The following is a 23,660-nucleotide window of genomic DNA, read 5'->3' on the forward strand; positions in this document are numbered from 1 at the left end:
CTTATCGGAAGTACACACTCATTTTGTTGTCTCGTCATCATGAATTCATACTTATCGGAAGTACACACTCATTTTGTTGTCTCGTCATCATGAATTCATACTTATCAGAAGTACACACTCATTCTGTTGTCTCGTCATCGTGAATTCATACTTATCGGAAGTACACACTCATTTTGTTGTCTCGTCATCATGGATTCATACTTATCGGAAGTACACACTCATTTTGTTGTCTCGTCATCATGAATTCATACTTATCGGAAGTACACACTCATTTTGTTGTCTCGTCATCATGAATTCATACTTATCAGAAGTACACACTCATTTTGTTGTCTCGTCATCATGAATTCATACTTATCAGAAGTACACACTCATTTTGTTGTCTCGTCATCATGGATTCATACTTATCGGAAGTACACACTCATTTTGTTGTCTCGTCATCATGAATTCATACTTATCGGAAGTACACACTCATTTTGTTGTCTCGTCATCATGAATTCATACTTATCAGAAGTACACACTCATTTTGTTGTCTCGTCATCGTGAATTCATACTTATCGGAAGTACACACTCATTTTGTTGTCTCGTCATCATGAATTCATACTTATCGGAAGTACACACTCATTTTGTTGTCTCGTCATCATGAATTCATACTTATCAGAAGTACATACTCATTTTGTTGTCTCGTCATTATGAATTCATACTTATCGGAAGTACACACTCATTTTGTTGTCTCGTCATCATGAATTCATACTTATCGGAAGTACACACTCATTTTGTTGTCTCGTCATCATGAATTCATACTTATCAGAAGTACACACTCATTTTGTTGTCTCGTCATCATGAATTCATACTTATCGGAAGTACACACTCATTTTGTTGTCTCGTCATCATGAATTCATACTTATCGGAAGTACACACTCATTTTGTTGTCTCGTCATCATGAATTCATACTTATCGGAAGTACACACTCATTTTGTTGTCTCGTCATCATGAATTCATACTTATCGGAAGTACATACTCATTTTGTTGTCTCGTCATCATGAATTCATACTTATCGGAAGTACACACTCATTTTGTTGTCTCGTCATCGTGAATTCATACTTATCGGAAGTACACACTCATTTTGTTGTCTCGTCATCATGAATTCATACTTATCGGAAGTACACACTCATTTTGTTGTCTCGTCATCATGAATTCATACTTATCAGAAGTACACACTCATTTTGTTGTCTCGTCATCATGAATTCATACTTATCAGAAGTACACACTCATTTTGTTGTCTCGTCATCATGAATTCATACTTATCGGAAGTACACACTCATTTTGTTGTCTCGTCATCATGAATTCATACTTATCGGAAGTACACACTCATTTTGTTGTCTCGTCATCATGAATTCATACTTATCAGAAGTACACACTCATTTTGTTGTCTCGTCATCATGAATTCATACTTATCGGAAGTACGCACTCATTTTGTTGTCTCGTCATCATGAATTCATACTTATCGGAAGTACACACTCATTTTGTTGTCTCGTCATCATGAATTCATACTTATCAGAAGTACACACTCATTTTGTTGTCTCGTCATCATGAATTCATACTTATCAGAAGTACACACTCATTTTGTTGTCTCGTCATCATGAATTCATACTTATCAGAAGTACACACTCATTTTGTTGTCTCGTCATCATGAATTCATACTTATCAGAAGTACACACTCATTTTGTTGTCTCGTCATCATGAATTCATACTTATCGGAAGTACACACTCATTTTGTTGTCTCGTCATCATGAATTCATACTTATCGGAAGTACACACTCATTTTGTTGTCTCGTCATCATGAATTCATACTTATCGGAAGTACACACTCATTTTGTTGTCTCGTCATCATGAATTCATACTTATCGGAAGTACACACTCATTTTGTTGTCTCGTCATCATGAATTCATACTTATCGGAAGTACACACTCATTTTGTTGTCTCGTCATCATGAATTCATACTTATCGGAAGTACACACTCATTTTGTTGTCTCGTCATCATGGATTCATACTTATCGGAAGTACACACTCATTTTGTTGTCTCGTCATCATGAATTCATACTTATCGGAAGTACACACTCATTTTGTTGTCTCGTCATCATGAATTCATACTTATCGGAAGTACACACTCATTTTGTTGTCTCGTCATCATGAATTCATACTTATCGGAAGTACACACTCATTTTGTTGTCTCGTCATCATGAATTCATACTTATCGGAAGTACACACTCATTTTGTTGTCTCGTCATCATGAATTCATACTTACCGGAAGTACATACTCATTTTGTTGTCTCGTCATCATGGATTCATACTTATCGGAAGTACATACTCATTTTGTTGTCTCGTCATCATGAATTCATACTTATCGGAAGTACACATTCGCTTTGTTGTCTCGTCATCATGAATTCATACTTATCGGAAGTACACACTCATTTTGTTGTCTCGTCATCATGAATTCATACTTATCGGAAGTACACACTCATTTTGTTGTCTCGTCATCATGAATTCATACTTATCGGAAGTACACACTCATTTTGTTGTCTCGTCATCATGAATTCATACTTATCGGAAGTACACACTCATTTTGTTGTCTCGTCATCATGAATTCATACTTATCGGAAGTACACACTCATTTTGTTGTCTCGTCATCATGAATTCATACTTATCGGAAGTACACACTCATTTTGTTGTCTCGTCATCATGAATTCATACTTATCGGAAGTACACACTCATTTTGTTGTCTCGTCATCATGAATTCATACTTATCGGAAGTACATACTCATTTTGTTGTCTCGTCATCATGGATTCATACTTATCGGAAGTACACACTCATTTTGTTGTCTCGTCATCATGAATTCATACTTATCGGAAGTACACACTCATTTTGTTGTCTCGTCATCATGAATTCATACTTATCGGAAGTACATACTCATTTTGTTGTCTCGTCATCATGAATTCATACTTATCGGAAGTACACATTCGCTTTGTTGTCTCGTCATCATGAATTCATACTTATCGGAAGTACACACTCATTTTGTTGTCTCGTCATCATGAATTCATACTTATCGGAAGTACACACTCATTTTGTTGTCTCGTCATCATGAATTCATACTTATCGGAAGTACACACTCATTTTGTTGTCTCGTCATCATGAATTCATACTTATCGGAAGTACACACTCATTTTGTTGTCTCGTCATCATGAATTCATACTTATCGGAAGTACACACTCATTTTGTTGTCTCGTCATCATGAATTCATACTTATCGGAAGTACACACTCATTTTGTTGTCTCGTCATCATGAATTCATACTTATCGGAAGTACACACTCATTTTGTTGTCTCGTCATCATGAATTCATACTTATCGGAAGTACACACTCATTTTGTTGTCTCGTCATCATGGATTCATACTTATCGGAAGTACACACTCATTTTGTTGTCTCGTCATCATGAATTCATACTTATCGGAAGTACACACTCATTTTGTTGTCTCGTCATCATGAATTCATACTTATCGGAAGTACACACTCATTTTGTTGTCTCGTCATCATGAATTCATACTTATCGGAAGTACACACTCATTTTGTTGTCTCGTCATCATGAATTCATACTTATCAGAAGTACACACTCATTTTGTTGTCTCGTCATCATGGATTCATACTTATCGGAAGTACACACTCATTTTGTTGTCTCGTCATCATGAATTCATACTTATCGGAAGTACACACTCATTTTGTTGTCTCGTCATCATGAATTCATACTTATCGGAAGTACACACTCATTTTGTTGTCTCGTCATCATGAATTCATACTTATCGGAAGTACACACTCATTTTGTTGTCTCGTCATCATGAATTCATACTTATCGGAAGTACACACTCATTTTGTTGTCTCGTCATCATGAATTCATACTTATCGGAAGTACACACTCATTTTGTTGTCTCGTCATCATGGATTCATACTTATCAGAAGTACACACTCATTTTGTTGTCTCGTCATTATGGATTCATACTTATCAGAAGTACACACTCATTTTGTTGTCTCGTCATTATGAATTCATACTTATCGGAAGTACACACTCATTTTGTTGTCTCGTCATTATGAATTCATACTTATCGGAAGTACACACTCATTTTGTTGTCTCGTCATCATGGATTCATACTTATCAGAAGTACACACTCATTTTGTTGTCTCGTCATTATGAATTCATACTTATCGGAAGTACACACTCATTTTGTTGTCTCGTCATTATGAATTCATACTTATCGGAAGTACACACTCATTTTGTTGTCTCGTCATCATGAATTCATACTTATCGGAAGTACACACTCATTTTGTTGTCTCGTCATCATGGATTCATACTTATCGGAAGTACACACTCATTTTGTTGTCTCGTCATCATGAATTCATACTTATCGGAAGTACACACTCATTTTGTTGTCTCGTCATCATGGATTCATACTTATCGGAAGTACACACTCATTTTGTTGTCTCGTCATCATGAATTCATACTTATCAGAAGTACACACTCATTTTATTGTCTCGTCATCATGAATTCATACTTATCGGAAGTACACACTCATTTTGTTGTCTCGTCATCATGAATTCATACTTATCGGAAGTACACACTCATTTTGTTGTCTCGTCATTATGAATTCATACTTATCGGAAGTACACACTCATTTTGTTGTCTCGTCATTATGAATTCATACTTATCGGAAGTACACACTCATTTTGTTGTCTCGTCATCATGAATTCATACTTATCGGAAGTACACACTCATTTTGTTGTCTCGTCATCATGGATTCATACTTATCGGAAGTACACACTCATTTTGTTGTCTCGTCATCATGAATTCATACTTATCAGAAGTACACACTCATTTTATTGTCTCGTCATCATGAATTCATACTTATCGGAAGTACACACTCATTTTGTTGTCTCGTCATCATGAATTCATACTTATCGGAAGTACACACTCATTTTGTTGTCTCGTCATTATGAATTCATACTTATCGGAAGTACACACTCATTTTGTTGTCTCGTCATTATGAATTCATACTTATCGGAAGTACACACTCATTTTGTTGTCTCGTCATCATGAATTCATACTTATCGGAAGTACACACTCATTTTGTTGTATTGTCATCATGGATTCATACTTATCAGAAGTACACACTCATTTTGTTGTCTCGTCATCATGAATTCATACTTATCGGAAGTACACACTCATTTTGTTGTCTCGTCATCACGAATTCATACTTATCAGAAGTACACACTCGTTTTGTTATCTCGTCATCATGAATTCATACTTATCGGAAGGACAGCTCATTTTGTTGTCTCGTCATCATGAATTCATACTTATCGGAAGTACACACTCGTTTTGTTATCTCGTCATTATGAATTCATACTTATCGGAAGTACACACTCATTTTGTTGTCTCGTCATCATGAATTCATACCTATCGGAAGTACACACTCATTTTGTTGTCTCGTCATCATGAATTCATACTTATCGGAAGTACACACTCATTTTGTTGTCTCGTCATCATGAATTCATACTTATCGGAAGTACACACTCATTTTATTGTCTCGTCATCATGAATTCATACTTATCGGAAGTACACACTCATTTTGTTGTCTCGTCATTATGAATTCATACTTATCGGAAGTACACACTCATTTTGTTGTCTCGTCATCATGAATTCATACTTATCGGAAATATACATTCATTTTATTGTCTCGTCATCATGGATTCATACTTATCAGAAGTACACACTCATTTTGTTGTCTCGTCATTATGAATTCATACTTATCGGGAGTACACACTCATTTTGTTGTCTCGTCATCATGAATTCATACTTATCGGAAGTACACACTCATTTTGTTGTCTCGTCATCATGAATTCATACTTATCGGGAGTACACACTCATTTTGTTGTCTCGTCATCATGAATTCATACTTATCAGAAGTACACACTCATTTTGTTGTCTCGTCATTATGAATTCATACTTATCGGAAGTACACACTCATTTTGTTGTCTCGTCATCATGAATTCATACTTATCGGAAGTACACACTCATTTTGTTGTCTCGTCATCATGAATTCATACTTATCAGAAGTACACACTCATTTTGTTGTCTCGTCATCATGAATTCATACTTATCAGAAGTACACACTCATTTTGTTGTCTCGTCATTATGAATTCATACTTATCGGAAGTACACACTCATTTTGTTGTCTCGTCATCATGAATTCATACTTATCGGAAGTACACACTCATTTTGTTGTCTCGTCATCGTGAATTCATACTTATCGGAAGTACACACTCATTTTGTTGTCTCGTCATCATGGATTCATACTTATCGGAAGTACACACTCATTTTGTTGTCTCGTCATCATGAATTCATACTTATCGGAAGTACACACTCATTTTGTTGTCTCGTCATCGTGAATTCATACTTATCGGAAGTACACACTCATTTTGTTGTCTCGTCATCATGAATTCATACTTATCGGAAGTACACACTCATTTTGTTGTCTCGTCATCATGAATTCATACTTATCGGAAGTACACACTCGTTTTGTTATCTCGTCATTATGAATTCATACTTATCAGAAGTACACACTCATTTTGTTGTCTCGTCATTATGAATTCATACTTATCGGAAGTACACACTCATTTTATTGTCTCGTCATCATGAATTCATACTTATCAGAAGTACACACTCGTTTTGTTATCTCGTCATCGTGAATTCATACTTATCGGAAGTACACACTCATTTTGTTGTCTCGTCATTATGAATTCATACTTATCAGAAGTACACACTCATTTTGTTGTCTTGTCATCTTAAATTCATACTTATCGGAAGTACACATTAATTTTGTTGTCTCGTCATCATGAATTCATACTTATCGGAAGTACACACTCATTTTGTTGTCTCGTCATCATGAATTCATACTTATCGGAAGTACACACTCATTTTGTTGTCTCGTCATCATGAATTCATACTAATCGGAAGTACACACTCATTTTGTTGTCTCGTCATCATGAATTCATACTTATCGGAAGTACACACTCATTTTGTTGTCTCGTCATCATGAATTCATACTAATCGGAAGTACACACTCATTTTGTTGTCTCGTCATCATGAATTCATACTTATCGGAAGTACACACTCATTTTGTTGTCTCGTCATCATGAATTCATACTAATCGGAAGTACACACTCATTTTGTTGTCTCGTCATCACGAATTCATACTAATCGGAAGTACACACTCATTTTGTTGTCTCGTCATCATGAATTCATACTTATCGGAAGTATACACTCATTTTGTTGTCTCGTCATCATGGATTCATACTTATCGGAAGTACACACTCATTTTGTTGTCTCGTCATCATGAATTCATACTTATCGGAAGTATACACTCATTTTGTTGTCTCGTCATCATGAATTCATACTTATCGGAAGTACACACTCATTTTGTTGTCTCGTCATCATGAATTCATACTTATCGGAAGTACACACTCATTTTGTTGTCTCGTCATCATGAATTCATACTTATCGGAAGTATACACTCATTTTGTTGTCTCGTCATCATGAATTCATACTTATCGGAAGTACACACTCATTTTGTTGTCTCGTCATCATGAATTCATACTTATCAGAAGTACACACTCATTTTGTTGTCTCGTCATCATGAATTCATACTTATCAAAACTACACGTTGAACGATATAGACGATTTCTTAACTTTATGAATATGAATTTTATTCAGTACAATGGCCTCAGGCCTATGGTACAATAAATCAAACAAAGAATAGAAAAATACATACAGAGGGATTCCTTTAAATAATTGTTGAATCTACTAGTCACAACTGGTTAAGGTAGCAGGATAGTTTTTTTGCATGAAAAATGTAAACACCTATAATCGGAATAAATTTTACAAGAAACCATACAATCTATATATGTTTGGAAAGCTCTTGACTTGTATTTTCCTATTATTAATATTTTGTGACCATTGTGTTTGTTTTAGCGTCACGTGATTCTAAAAATCAGCGGGGCTGATAATTTAACTAACGTGAATAAAATTTTAATTGTCATCTCTACAGTCATTCAGATTGACTCTGTGTTTAGAAGCGTAGAATACAAATTTTGAAATTTGAATTACAGATAAGTTGTCAAACTGCATTAAACTAACAAATTTTTCGTAAGTCTGATTTGACAGATAAAATATAGGTAAATATTTTTTTCTAAGATTTACATAACGTGGACATACAAGGCAAAAATGGTATTCATCTTCAACTAATCCTAAATTACATAATTTACAGATTCTCATATTCCTCGGTATGTTTAGTTTACGATCAGATTCAACCCGAAGGTTGTGGGATGATGTTCTAAGCTGACATAGCGCAGAACGTAACTTGTTGTCTTTAATTAAATGCAAATATTTTTCACATCCAAAATCGATCTTAAAATCTCTGTATTTATCGAGTTTAGGATAATTGTTGAGATCTGTAAACCAAGCTTGTTTGTACATATCATGAACTCTTTGGGTGAATACAGACAAAAAGGAACAGTTATCTTCCACGCCTTGGTTTAACCAAACAAAACCAAAACCGTGCGAAAATAGTAGTTCTTTGACTTGGAAAGCCCAACATTTATGGTTGTTTTCCGCTTCTTTATACTGGAAAAGGTAACATTGGTAAACATAACGCTGTGTTTGTATTTTTAAAATTTTCAACCAAAATTTAATAATACGTATGTAACGCAAATGGATTAGTGGTAGTCTGCCTAATTCTCCATAAATTACAGGATTTGCTGTGGTTGTAAGCAAATTTAAAATAAATTTACAAAACTTGCGATGTGTTTCCTCAATATTTACCCCTTTGTCAAAACCCCAAATTTCACTGCCATACATCAATATTGGTAAAATTTTACAGTCAAAAATCTTTAAATACATTTGTACATCAATATCACTGTATTTTGCTAGTATCTTTTTTAAAGCAAATATTGCTTTACTCGCCTGCTCGGCAATCACTTTTTGGGATCTAAACCAGCGACCATTATTCGAAAAAGCAATACCCAGATAACAAAAATGAGGCACAACCGGAAGTTGTTCACCATTGTAGTGCCATTTCTCATAATGCCTTAATTTGCCGGCATTTCTAAAAACTACAATTTTTGTTTTACTAACATTGACTTTGAGTTTCCATTTACCCGAATACTCTGATAAACCGTTCAGCAGTCTTTGTAAACCAACTGCATTCGAAATTAATATTAAATCGTCAGCAAATAGTAAGTAAAACAATTTAAGTAAACCAACATATACACCTGAAAGTCTGTGCTCCAAATAGTCACCAAGGTCGTTTATAAACAAAGCAAACAGAAGAGGTGACAAAATAGAGCCTTGTTGAACCCCACATAGACATTTAAACGTTTCCGTTACCCCTTTTGGGCTTCGTACACGAGACTTTATATTGCTATACATAGACTGTACAATTTTGAAAAAGCGACCATGAAGACCATTTTTTACTAGCAATTTAAAGATTAACATATAATGATTAATATAGTCGAACGCTTTTTCAAAATCTACAAACACACAATAAAGTCTGCTCTTAAGAGTGAAATATCTATTTATGATGGTGTCTAATATAAACATATTATCTAGCGTGCTATACGACTTGCGAAATCCAGCTTGATTTTCGTTCAAAGGGCAATTTCTTTCGACCCATTTGTTCAATCTGGTATATATTATAGAAGCAAATACTTTACCCAGCAGTGATAATAATGTAATTCCCCTATAGTTATTAACATTTTGAATGTCACCCTTTTTGTATAGCGGTACAATCAACCCCAATACCCAATCACTCGGAAAGTAACCAGCAGAATATAACTTATTGAACAATTTAACTAGTAAAACTGTAAATTCGGTGGGACATTTTTTTAACAATTCAACTGGAATGCCATCATACCCTGTAGCTTTACCCCTTTTCATGTCATGAATTACTTTGTTAACTTCCTCAAGTGTAATTTCGCTCCCAAGTTCGTCACAATTAATATGGTTACAATCCTGGTCACTTTCTTGAAAGTTAAAATTGTCCACAAACTGTTTAACCTCTTCGTAAAAAGGGTCCACATCAATTTCACCTTCATTATAACTGAACAGGTTTCGAAAATAACCAAACCATTCATCGTTAGAAATATTTAAAGAAGGGCTATTTTTATTTGTTTTTAGCAGGGACCAAAAGTTTTTTGAAATCGTTTGTTTGGATGCTTCCAGTAGTTTAAATTTCTCTCTCTCTTCAAATTGTTTTTTCTTTAGTGGCAATAATTTCCGATAACTGGCTTTTTGCTTTCTTAGGTTATCGAGCGAGTTATGTGTTCTGGTTCGTCTAAATTCATTCAGTGCTCTAGTTGCCATGGTTTTTGCAACGGAACAATCATGATCATACCAAACTGTTGAATTTTCATGCTGCCTTGGTCTCCCATTTTTGACCACATGTTTCATTTCAGCTGCGGCAGTATATAAAAGATCAACAATACGAGTAATTGACTCATCCAAACTATTGCTACTCATCAAATCATAAATTGATTCCAACATGAAAGCAGCGCGTTCTCCGTTCCAAAAACGGTGAAAATTTTCGCTATATTTTTCATCCCAGGCTATTTTATAAATTATTGGATTGTCATGAATTTGTTTTCGCGTATCTGTTGACCGACTTAATTAGCTGATTATTAGCTGAATTGCTGTGTTATGTCTGTCATCGTTCAGGCCTATTTGAAGTTTTGGACGGAACTTGGCTCAGTGATTTGGAACTAATTACCAGATAATCGTCGCCATTCTGACAGTTTATATTCATAGTTATTAATGTAGTGAACGATTAATCAAAAGATATGACGTATACAGTACTTAGTGTGATTGGCTTTATGATTGAAGGTTACGCCCTAGAGTCTTTTTACTGTCAGGGGGAAAAACTCTTCTCTCTGGGGTTCTCTACACTTGTCAGGGGGGAACCTCGTCTCGTCTCGATATCTCGTTCCCTCGAGGTGCGGGATCGGGAAAGTCACTTTAACTTTACAGTCAAATCAGACACACACAACGAAATACGTTTCAACTCTCGTCTTAGTCGATCGTTTGGAGCACTCTATAAGACACAGCGCCCTGGGGAAAAGTCCCCAAGACTCTCACAAGGCTGAACCAAGACTCGCCCAAGACTGGACTGCCTCAAGGCTCGCCCCTGGACTCGACTCTCGACTGCCCAGGACTGCCTCTCTACTCTCAGACTGCGTCTATCGTAGAGTACTCTTTAAGACCAACTCAAACTCTCTTTATTCATTTTCAAAACTCTAACCAATTACAAAACAGTAAAAAGACTCTAGGGCGTAACCTTCAATCATAAAGCCAATCACACTAAGTACTGAATACGTCATATCTTTTGATTAATCGTTCACTACATTAATAACTATGAATATAAACTGTCAGAATGAGTAGTCTAAAAAGCGGTGGTTATCTGGTAATTAGTTCCAAATCACTGAGCTAAGTTCCGTCCAAAACTTCAAATAGACCTAAACGATGACAGACATAACACAGCAATTCGCTAATAATCAGCTAATTAAGTCGGTCAACAGATACGCGAAAACAAATTCATGACACATCCCTTCACCCAAACTGAGATATGCCTCTCGGCATTGCACGTTCACAAATCAAAGCTACCGTCAGCCACTCATCGTCATAGGGTTAAATACAATACTAAGCAAAAGGATAAATCAAAAAGAGTAAAACACACTAATTAAGTACAATGATTATAAAGTCTAAATACAATGGTTATAAAGTCACAAATATCAACGGTTATAAATCAAAAAACAAGGGAAGACTACCAATCGACTCACTTTTCTCAAAAGGGTCCGCTGAGGGTAACACTTCGCTGCACTGTCTCTCGTTACTAAGGTTACAAACTCGATATCAAAAGGTCAAAAAACTAAGGCGTGGCGGTGTAACCAAGCGATCAGCCAATCGCTGCAGTCGACAGCATGATCACGTGATTACCAGGGATGCGTCTCTCGGTTAAGGCATTGCAAAGCGGTAACTAATAAACAATGAATAAACAAGCTATTAATCAAACTCCTGACATATACGCTTATAAACTTCAACTGAACTCAAAAGTCGTTAATCTAAACAAAAGTCATACGGCGTGGAAACAGAATGCAAAGACAAATTCGCTTTCATAACACATTACTCCTCTGGCAAAAAAGACGGGGGAAAAGGCAAAACGATAGAAACTACTGAGTTACATATAATCCTGTCAATCATGAACAAAAGCTTGCGATATCAAACAATACGTACATAAGCGCACCATACTCCCATCTCAAAAAGACATTAAAAAAACGTTACAAAGGTGCTCTCTACTCAAAAAACGCCAGAAGTATTTCGGAAACAACACATAAACAAAAACAACTCTTAAAACGTCGATATCTCTGTACATCGACAAATCTCAAAACTCTTAAAAAACTCATTGGGGCATTATTTTCCCCATCATAATACGTACTCATAAACTCATTAAAACTCCATAAATCTTCACAAAAACCCAAAACACTGTGTTGCAAATACTTGTCCACTGAGGCGCGCTTAAATCGTTATAAAGGACCTCGAACGTCACTAAATATCATTTCAAAACAAAGATCTGGGCGCTTACACACATACAATTCAACATCACAAAAAAAAAAAAGCGGTAAAAACGATAAAAAAAACCAGCAATACATTACATTACTGAGCAATAGTGTTGTGATTGTGGAAAAGAGTTCAACATCTTAAGTTACACAGTGTAAGTTACAGTGTCCAACGAGCGGTTCTTCAAGCAAATAGCTAAAGTCAAAGTCTATAAGCGTCTTTTCTCTTGTCGCGTTAGTCCGTTGTCGTTCTTTGTCATCTTCTTGTCTTTAATGTCGCTCAATTCTTAATTATTCAGTCCTATACGATACTCGTCCTTCCGAAGGGGTTCTGAAATCTTCATGTCTTCAGCGTCGTTCATCGGTGCCATACTGTTAACGGTGTTAGTCGTCAAGCGCGGTTTCGTCTCTGCCATCGAGCCAGTTAGTTCGGTTCTCAAGAAAGACACATCTTCGCCATTTCACTTCTCTTCACAGGACGTCAATGTGCGTAAAACGCAATGCCCAGGGTTCTCACACCACGTGTCAGGGGGAAAAACTCTTCTCTCTGGGGTTCTCTACACTTGTCAGGGGGGAACCTCGTCTCGTCTCGATATCTCGTCCCCTCGAGGTGCAGGATCGGGAAAGTCACTTTAACTTTACAGTCAAATCAGACACACACAACGAAATACGTTTCAACTCTCGTCTTAGTCGATCTTTTGGAGCACTCTATAAGACACAGCGCCCTGGGGAAAAGTCCCCAAGACTCTCACAAGGCTGAACCAAGACTCGCCCAAGACTGGACTGCCTCAAGGCTCGCCCCTGGACTCGACTCTCGACTGCCCAGGACTGCCTCTCTACTCTCAGACTGCGTCTATCGTAGAGTACTCTTTAAGACCAACTCAAACTCTCTTTATTCATTTTCAAAACTCTAACCAATTACAAAACAGTAAAAAGACTCTAGGGCGTAACCTTCAATCATAAAGCCAATCACACTAAGTACTGAATACGTCATATCTTTTGATTAATCGTTCACTACATTAATAACTATGAATATAAACTGTCAGAATGAGTAGTCTAAAAAGCGGTGGTTATCTGGTAATTAGTTCCAAATCACTGAGCTAAGTTCCGTCCAAAACTTCAAATAGACCTAAACGATGACAGACATAACACAGCAATTCGCTAATAATCAGCTAATTAAGTCGGTCAACAGATACGCGAAAACAAATTCATGACATTACTGCTTTGTCATTGGTTAGAGTTTTGAAAATGAATAAAGAGAGTTTGAGTTGGTCTTGGGGAGCACAGCACGATAGACGCAGTAGAAGAGAGAGTGCAGTCCTGGGCAGTCGAGAGTCCAGTCCAGGGGCGAGCCTTGAGGCAGTCCAGTCTTGGGCGAGTCTTGGTTCAGCCTTGTGAGAGTCTTGGGGACTTTTCCTCAGGGCGCTGTGTCTTATAGAGTGCTCCAAAAGATCGACTAAGACGAGAGCTGAAACGTATTTCGTTGTGTGTGTCTTATTTGACTGTAAAGTTAAAGTGACTTTCCCGATCCCGTACCTCAACGGGACGAGATATAGAGACGAGACGAGTTTCCCCCCCTGACAAGTGTGGAGAACCCGATGAGAAGAGAATTTACCCCTGATAGGATCATCACTTGTAACCGGTGCGACATTCGAGGCTACTATAGCATTGCGATTTTGTTTCACACTAAAAATTAAAGGTTGGTGATCTGACTCAATTCTGTCACCCACATGGAAATCTGTTAGATCTTTCATAACTGAGATATTACATAACAAATAATCCACAACACTACCACCTTGACCTTTTAAACACGTAAAGTAGCCGCAATTGTCTGCAAAACGTCCATTCATAATACGTAACCCAGATGATTTACATAACTCTAAAAGGCGTTGGCCGTACCGGTTTGTCTCTGTGTCATGTGACCGTCTTGGTCGTAAAATATCATCACTCAAATATTCTTCATGACAGGGAACATGTACGATATTTGCTTGGCTTAAATAATCTACTAGATTCGCAGATCTAGCATTAAAATCACCACAGAGCAAACAATGGTAGTTGGAATACATTTGGGAATATTTAGCGTATTCAATTTCAAGTACATCAAATAAATTAATATCAGAATATGAAGAAGAGCCCTCGGGAGATAATTATACAATACCAATTATAAGTAATAAATGATCATTAGTTTTCATTTTCACCCACATTATATCCGCAGACTTGCTATACAATTGAATTACTGACTGGAAACCATGCGTTTTGCATAACAATAGAATTCCACCAGAGTATCTGCCAAGGTAACAATGCTTGGGTCGAATACTACATAAGGATTTATACCCATCAAGGGAAAATGTGTCATTTATAGTGGCCCATGTCTCTGTGAGACAAATCACATGAAATTTCTTTAGATAAGAAAGAAAATCAGGGTTTGACCATTTAGATCGAGCATTATTGACTTTCCAGCATATACAATTAATAACATTATGATCACACGATTCATTAAGATTGTTAGTAGTTGTATAGTTCGTATCAAATATAGTATTTTTAGAGTTCTGCTGCAGTTTAATATCGTTGCGTAAGCCCTGGCCGAACTTTTATCCATTTTTAACCACGGTCTGAGTTTTAAGGTTGTAGATATAAACTTCACCCTCGATAATCAACTTATCGTATCTCATTGTTGCGCGCTTACCTTCTTCCAGTGCGTTCTGCATACTCGGCCATAACATGCGTCTCTTTTCTCTCACCAAATCTGAGAAATCTTCACCGACACGCATACCAGCATCCAACGAACTTCTATTTATTCTCGCATTCTTTAACACGTTTGAGCGGTCTTTGAAATGACTGAATTTGGCGATAATGTGTTGAGGTTTAACACGTGACCCGGTCATTCGGTGGACTCTTTCGAATTCTATGTTGTCTGCTATGTTTAATTTATCCTTAGCTTATTTTCCAATCGGTCGATTTTCTCATTTAACTGTTTATTTTCAGACTCGAGACTCTTCATTTTGTCATTAGTTACTTTAGCTTCACTTCTTAGTTTCTGAACTTTATTTATTAACTTTATTATGAAAACGATTGACAATTTCTGAACGTAAGTATTGACACCATGATACTGTACTATTTCCAGTCAGTTGCACATTCAATCACCCATAAAGCACCATTTCCTCCAACGAAACCGACCAATCAACATTCAATCTAAAAATACATATCACGGAGGACATCCTCTCTATATGAGACAGTGTTTATTCCTGGGAATTGTTATGAGTTGCATTGATAGATTCATCTTTCCTATAATACGTGTGATTAATGAAAAGTATTAGGTTGGCTTTGTTTTAAGATCAATTTAAAAAAGAATAATGTCAATAACGGTAATATTAATAGTATTATGATTGCTGGTGCTTATGGTTTGCAAGATCGGGGGCTATACGCGGCGTAGCACCCCCTGTGGGCAGTAGTAGACTGGTACTGCAAATGACACGCGTAGAGTCACTTGAGTTCATTGCTGTGGGTGTAATGTTACATTTCTGGACGCCATCATGTATAGATGGATAAAGAAAGCACTGATAATTACATTCGTATGTGTCGTCTCTATATATGGTTTCCTTATTCTGCGAACTGAAGTATTCATGCTATCGCCAACCAAAAGCAAAGATGTCGATATATTTGCTATTTACGGGTAAGTGGAGTCATGTCAGCCTTGATAGAGTAACATTAAAACTGCAGTTAGGCAGAGTTCATGTTATATGTCAACAAAAACATCAGTGTTAGTATCGTATGAAACGTCTTTTATATGCCAACCAGTTAACGCTCAATGAACAGGTCACAGTTTTGACCGAATTTAAAGATTAGATAAAAAGATGAAATACTCTAATGAGTTAGTGTAGTGCTAGTGATGTCAGAATACTATTCCGTAGCAAGTACGCGGGAGAATGATAACAGTAATATTTGGCATGTGTAATATAATTTTCGTATATTTCGAAAACATTGGATGGCATTAATACAAATTTATACAACGTGCTCTGAGGTTGAACGGTCCTAGTTTATATCAACTATAGAACAGTAAGGTATTCATATCATATCACATCATATCATATCATATCATGCTGCGCATATTTTCTCTCTGTCGCCATATGGTCTCGATGTTTTGTTAAATCGAAATCACGCCAAAAAGATTGTCGGTGAAATGGCTGTTTTATCGTCGCTGGCTTAAATGCTATAGGGTACGTTTTGTGGCACGTAAACATCACCCAGCAATTACGTACTAGTATGAGTTTGTACATTATAGGGGTCTCGGGACATTACAATTTTAAAGTCGCATTATTACTGGAAAATGGAAAATTGAAGGATTCGTGTGATTAAGCGTCAAATGAAGTCTGTTTCTTTCTGTGTTTTTTTTTTCAGTCGGAATGGCCAAGACGAGACGATATTGGAAATGTGCCTGAGAAGACTGAACTCAAGCATGCAATGCAACCCAACGAAAAAAGTTATCTTTATTAAAACCCACAAAACAGGAAGTTCCACGATCGCCTCAATTCTTCAACGCTATGTGTATACTAAGAACTTGACAATGGCTTTACCAAAAGCCAGTCACTTTTTCTCTCTAAAGTATCTTTTTAAACAATATATGGTAACAAAAAAATCGAATAACAGAACTTACGATATGTTGACCAATCATGCACGATACAATCGTCCGGAATTGGAAGCGGTCATACCAAACGCTACCTACATCACAATTCTACGATATCCAGTGGCACAGTTCGAATCAGCATTCGGCTATTTTCAGTGGGACAAGTTGATTCCAAAAAGTTTCAGTGACCCGATCGGTGAGTTCTTCCGTAATTTCGACAAATACGTGGTAAATACTAATTCGATGCGAGGGAATACGCGAAACGGGCAATTGTTTGACCTGGGATTGAGTCCACAGGAAACTCTCGACGCCAAAAAGGTGAGTGAGAAGATAAACGCTTTGCACAGTGAGTTCGATCTTGTTCTTGTAACAGAATATTTTGACGAGTCGCTGATACTATTGCGAGACAAGCTTTGTTGGTCGTTGGATGATATACTATATATTTCCAGTGGCATACGTAGTGATGGACGAAGGCGATCTATCACAACAAACACGAAAGAACAAATTCTTGAATGGAATAACGCGGACTTAAAATTGTATGAACACTTTAAAGGGTTGCTATTGGACAAGATATCGACGTACGGACCGTGTTTTGAATATCATCTACAGGAACTACGTCAACGACAAGCTGCCCTGATAAAGGAATGCACCGAGCCCAATCTCAAAAATAATGCAAGGGAAAATAGTTATGTTCTGATAAAAAATGCACCACCACATTGTTCGTATTTCTTGAACGGAGACGTGAAATTCACTAAACTATTGAAAAAACGCATCAACTAGTCTACCCGAACTGCATGCATAGTAAAAGTAAAAATTTAGACGTATTTATGGGTAAATGCTTCGGCCGCTAGTTACATAAAAACGTTGAACCTTCGAAATGGTGGCGTGAAAATGGTGTACCAAACGATTGTATGTACCGTTGTTGATTGTTCTTTTACAGATAGTTCCAAATATTTGATAACATTTTCTACGTGTCTGTCATCGACTCTGCTACCAAAGTTGTCATTTCACCACCTGTCTCCCCCATATTTGGAATTCACGTGTAGTACACCTTGACCTTCCCTATAAGTTGCGCACTCAATCACCGAATTATTTTTTAGATCAAAACATTGCCGATTTTATTTGTAAAGTGAGCCCGTACCAGAAGGCATCATTCGATCACTCGATATTCAAATATGTTATGTTCCACACAATGTAGACTATTTTTGAACAGAAACCTTAGAAATCAACATTGTCTGCAATTCTGGGACGTAGTTGCAATTTATAGCAATGCAAGACAATTCAGTGTAATGAAGCGCCCTCACTGTAAAGCGTGCCTGCGTTTATTGAACAATGTACTACAATGTGCGGAAAACGCCGTTCTTTCTTTTCTCTCTAGTTTGAAATATGCAAATGTTACACATATATGTAAATGTTACACATATATGCAAATGTTACACATGTATTCAAATGTTACAATAGAAATACTGTATTCAACTATCGTCTTTTTACCGTTTTTAAAAAAAATATACGACGACTGAGTTTTGTTTCAAGACACAGAAATGATAATATGTATATATATATTGTATTATTTGTTTCTCTTATTGTGTGCCATGTCAGTCATTACCTGCCATTCACATATATATATATATATATATATATATATATAAACGTCGTATTTATTCATTAAGATTGCAGTTTGTTAGATAGAATAAAATATTTCGAAATCTGGGACAGTTGATTGCCAAAACAAGAAAGTAGGTCAGGAATGTTAACAAAATTGTTCCGGAAACAAAAACTCGTCAGGTGAAGTATAATAATAATAACATATAACAACGTTCATCATTGCTATGATCCAATTAAACCACCTTCAAAAACAACAACAGCATAATAGAGAATGAACAAAGTGAAATAATTGTTTAAACCAAAGAATAAACAACAAACAACGAAAATCAAGGCATGTACCATTAACTACATACGTCAATTATCAGTAACATTAGACAGTCATTTAATGCACTCTCACTCTCGCTCTTCAGCCTGTTAAAATGGTATAGAGAACGAGTTTCACTCTGTGTTCAGAAACCTAAGTAAATTTAAGTTCGAATTATTTGAGTTGAAAAAGAAATATGTATATATATATAGTGTATAAATTTAGCGTCTTACAGGTTGGTCTTACAGGTTGGTTTCTTTGTAAAGTCGTGTGGGTCTGTGGTTTTAGGACTGTGAATATGTGTATACTAATGCAATATTAGCAGGATATGATACTATGATAAAATAGTATATATAAGATTATTTTTGTAACAAATCCATGTATTTTGTGCAAGGCTGTTTTAAACATGTGGATGTTTAAACTGGTAAATTTAAAATTAAAAGAAATACTTGAAAAAAAAAACACATTATACACGTCTTAGAGTTATATGTGAACCATAATGGATCAAAACCACAAACGACCAAAGATTTGTGTAGAAAGAGAACCTCTCAACACTTTCTGTGACGCAAAGTATAGGTACACGTAATACAAATAGTTGATGGTAAATTTTTAAGTGATCTGTAACGAAGTCATCACAAAGAACATCTGAACATCTGAAACCAGTTCATGTCTGCGTCCGTCGATGAAGGCGTTGTAACTGGCGTGGATTGTGAATTAAAACACAAATGAAATGACATGTCATAATATGTAGCGGCTTTGTATTCTATGGTATTCATAAGTTTTTAATTCCCTAGACTCCCTATATAATAAATTATTATCGGGATAAGTTTATTTTAACTCTCCATATTCGAGTTGTAAAAAAGAACGATTTAAGTAATAGATCGCCGATGGTTGTGTTTTCAAGGAACAGTGAACGTTGTGGTGATTGTCGACTTTTTTAGTGCTACACTCTATAAGCGCCATATATTTGCCATGTGTATGGCCAAACGAAGATAACTGTACATTTGTACTTTTTTAAGTCGAAAATCCAATTCCTTCAACTAATGTACTATCAGGGGGAAAATCCCTCCTCACGGGGTTCTCCACACGTGTCAGGGGGGAATCTCGTCTCGTCTCTATATCTCGTCCCCTTGAGGTACGGGATCAGGAAGTCACTTATACTTTACAGTCAAATAAGACACACACAACGAAATACGTTTCAGCTCTCGTCTTAGTCGGTCAATCGAGCACTCTATCAGACACAGCGCCCTGGGGAAAAAATCCCCAAGACTATCGCAAGGCTGACCCAAGACTCTCTTAGACTGCGTCAACACTCGCCCCAAGGCTCTCCAGGACTGCCCTCTCGACTGCGTCTATCGTGCTGTGCTCCCCAAGACCAACTCAAAACTCTCTTTATTCATTTTCAAAACTCTAACCAATTACAAAGCAGTAAAAAGACTCTAAGGCGTAACCTTCAATCATAAAGCCAATCACACTAAGAACTGTATACGTCATATCTTTTGATTAATCGTTCACTAAATTAATAACTATGAATATAAACTGTCAGAATGAGTAGTCTGAATAGCAGCGGTTATCTGGTAATTAGTTCCAAATCACTGAGCCAAGTTCCGTTCAAAACTTCAAATAGGCCTAAACGATGGCAGACATAACACAGCAATTTGCTAATCAGCTTGAAACTCCGATTGTAACGAGTTTTAGAGCAAAAACGACGACCTGTAATTCACGGCAGTACTGTCGGCAAGCTTGACTGACTTGCTTCCAAGCGAATTCAGTCAGCAAATAGTAGGCCCTTTTTTACTTCAAATACGATTTTTAATTGATATTCAACAACAAAAGTGTCATCGCCGATATTTAGTAAAAATAAAAAGCGTAGCTTTTTCGAGTACTCGCATCTCATTATGTAGTTCTGCTCTGATGACACTTTCGCTCGGTTCAGGTGCCGTGGCTTACGAGAAAGTTGCAAGAAAGGGAGCGTAGACACGACAGTGTTCAAGTTTAACGGTCACATATCACGTTTTTATGGAAAGCCGTACGGGACCCTGCTGCGTCGATATAAATTGCATGGTAAAACATATAGCTTCAAAATTATGCTGCTTCTTCATCAAAAGTGCGATTTCCGATGTCTACGTTTACAAATTGGAGTAGTAGCAATCAGCACAAAACTTATTCACAGTCGTCGCTAATTAATTAGTAGTTGTCGCAAAGCGAGTTGTAGTAGTCGCGATTTAACGGGTGATGATTTGTGGCAGTCACTAACACACTACAGCGTATTTGTCGTTGACGCGGTTCCTTAATTTATAGACGACGACACTTCATTTTCCAAGTTGTCGAAGCAAACAAGTCCCCCTAGTAGACGACGCAACTTGCACTTTTCAAGTTGTCGACGCAAAACGAGCCCCCTAGGTGACTTTCCTTTTTTTATTTCAAGTTGACGCAGACACATTTTTGCAAGTAGTCGACGACGCACATTAGCATTTTCAAGTTGACGCAGTCGCATTTTTTGCTAGTAGTCGACGACGCACATTAGCATATCAAGTTGACGCAGACCGTTTTTCTGGTAGACGACGACACAAAATGTACAGTGCATTTTCAAGTTCGATATCTCGCATCTGTCGAGAATAAGTAAATGACAAAAACCTGGAAGTATAGTCATCGATTGACCTGATCCGAATTGGTCATGTTCAATACTGTATGTTATTAATCGGTTTTAGTATTGCTCCCAGGCAAACGAGCACAATCAAGTATTGACTGGTATTCTGTTCATAGTTCCACCAAATATCGCTGAAATATCCATTGTACACACTAAAATATCTCGTCACCCATTAGCCCCCCCCAAAAAAAAACTATGTTGCCCTCAAGTCGGAAAATTGAAAAATTGGGTCGGTCGGTCGGATTTTTTTTTAAACTTAATTTTGTCAACGGGGGGGGGGTTGTCCCCGACCACCCCCCAGATCCAACACTGGTACGTACACACGATGGCATTACTGCGATACTGACAGCGCTAAAACGTGCAAAAGCCGTCGTTTTGTTTTTGATGTAAGCGGATGAGAGTTTTAATAATAATATAAAATGTCAAGTTTTGTAAATTCAATAAAAATTTGTGCATTTCATTTATTAAAAATAATATTTACTACAACAAACGTATTGTTTTTGTCAATATAGTTTTTATTTAATTAAGAAAATACTTGGTGCGGCGATATTTTTAATATTGTGCACCAACTATCCTTCGAATCGCAAATGTCAAAATGGCCTGAAATGATAAAGACGTGTTTGCTCTTCAGACTTCATAGTATTCGGAACATGTCAGAGAAATACAGATCAACCCGAGGTTCAAAGTCGCCACTTATCCCCCCTGGGAACCCTGGGGATCAAACAACGGCCCGGTGTCATGATATGTAATCAACAAAGCATGTTAATTATGAACATATGGCAATTGACCCTGTACACACAGGAAGTCCTCATTATGCAAATTATGTGACCTTGTTTACTTATAGTTATTTGGGGTTGAATAAATCAGTTCTTAGAAGGTTTTGTCAATTACTAAACATAACATCCGGGATCGTTAATTTTTAGAGGAAACACTTTTACTGCTTAAAATGGTGAGTTTTTACTTACTCACTTTTGGGCCTATTAAAAAAAAATAATAAAAAAAAAAAAAACGCGACCCGATATTTTATTATTTCACATTTTTCGTTCGGTCGCTGAGGGCAACAAAACAATTTTTGTTGCCTTATGTGTTTTCGTGTAGACCACGCAAAATGGGACAATGTTTATCGCTACTGGTTATTTGTGTTGCCTTTTTCTTATAACTTAAGGGGTTGGTAAATTTAAATCATGGGTGGTTGCTGAACATTTTCTTGAAACAAATAATTTACAAGTTAGACACAGGGAAAGAAAATGCATGAAAGAAGGAAATTCAAGATAAATAAAAATGTACATATAAAACAATATGAAAAGAGTATTGCATTGGTCACACGCTTCCATCTCCCTATATTTTAAATGCTCAATCCCCTATGTTCTGCTATTTAATATACACCTGAGCTGAAAACTGGTGTTTCATAATTACTTGCTATAGTTTTCAGCTCACCTGGGTCTGACTATTCTATTTATTCATTGTTTTAATGTCTATCAAATGATATTATTGAGAATCTAGCGGGCTATTTTATTATGGTGAATCCACATGAAAAAATGCACAATGATCTCTTAACCATGTATATTAACTACCCTGCCATCGGCAGTCCCTGACCGCTAGTACGACGTCAAACTACTAGGACCTGAACAAATTAAACTAATAATGACTTTATGTATTTTTATATGGCGAACATGTAAATAAACACATATGTTCCAGGCGCCCTACCCCCTTCAGCCCGCAAACAAAAAATTGACAAACCCAGCCCACGTCAACAGTAGCGCCCCTTA

General features: G+C 36.7%; 1 protein-coding gene across 1 annotated transcript; it reads left to right on the forward strand.

The window, feature by feature from the left end:
- Positions 1–16,241: 16,241 nt before the first annotated feature.
- Positions 16,242–18,112, forward strand: LOC102810001 (galactosylceramide sulfotransferase-like). The gene is made up of 2 exons (XM_006813629.1): positions 16,242–16,381; positions 17,107–18,112. The coding sequence occupies exons 1-2, from the start codon at positions 16,242–16,244 to the stop codon at positions 18,110–18,112; spliced, it is 1,146 nt and encodes a 381-aa protein (XP_006813692.1).
- The last annotated feature ends 5,548 nt before the right edge of the window (positions 18,113–23,660 follow it).

This window comes from Saccoglossus kowalevskii, chromosome 6 (genome assembly GCF_978046115.1).
Source record: "Saccoglossus kowalevskii chromosome 6, keSacKowa6.1, whole genome shotgun sequence".
NCBI lineage: Eukaryota > Metazoa > Hemichordata > Enteropneusta > Harrimaniidae > Saccoglossus > Saccoglossus kowalevskii.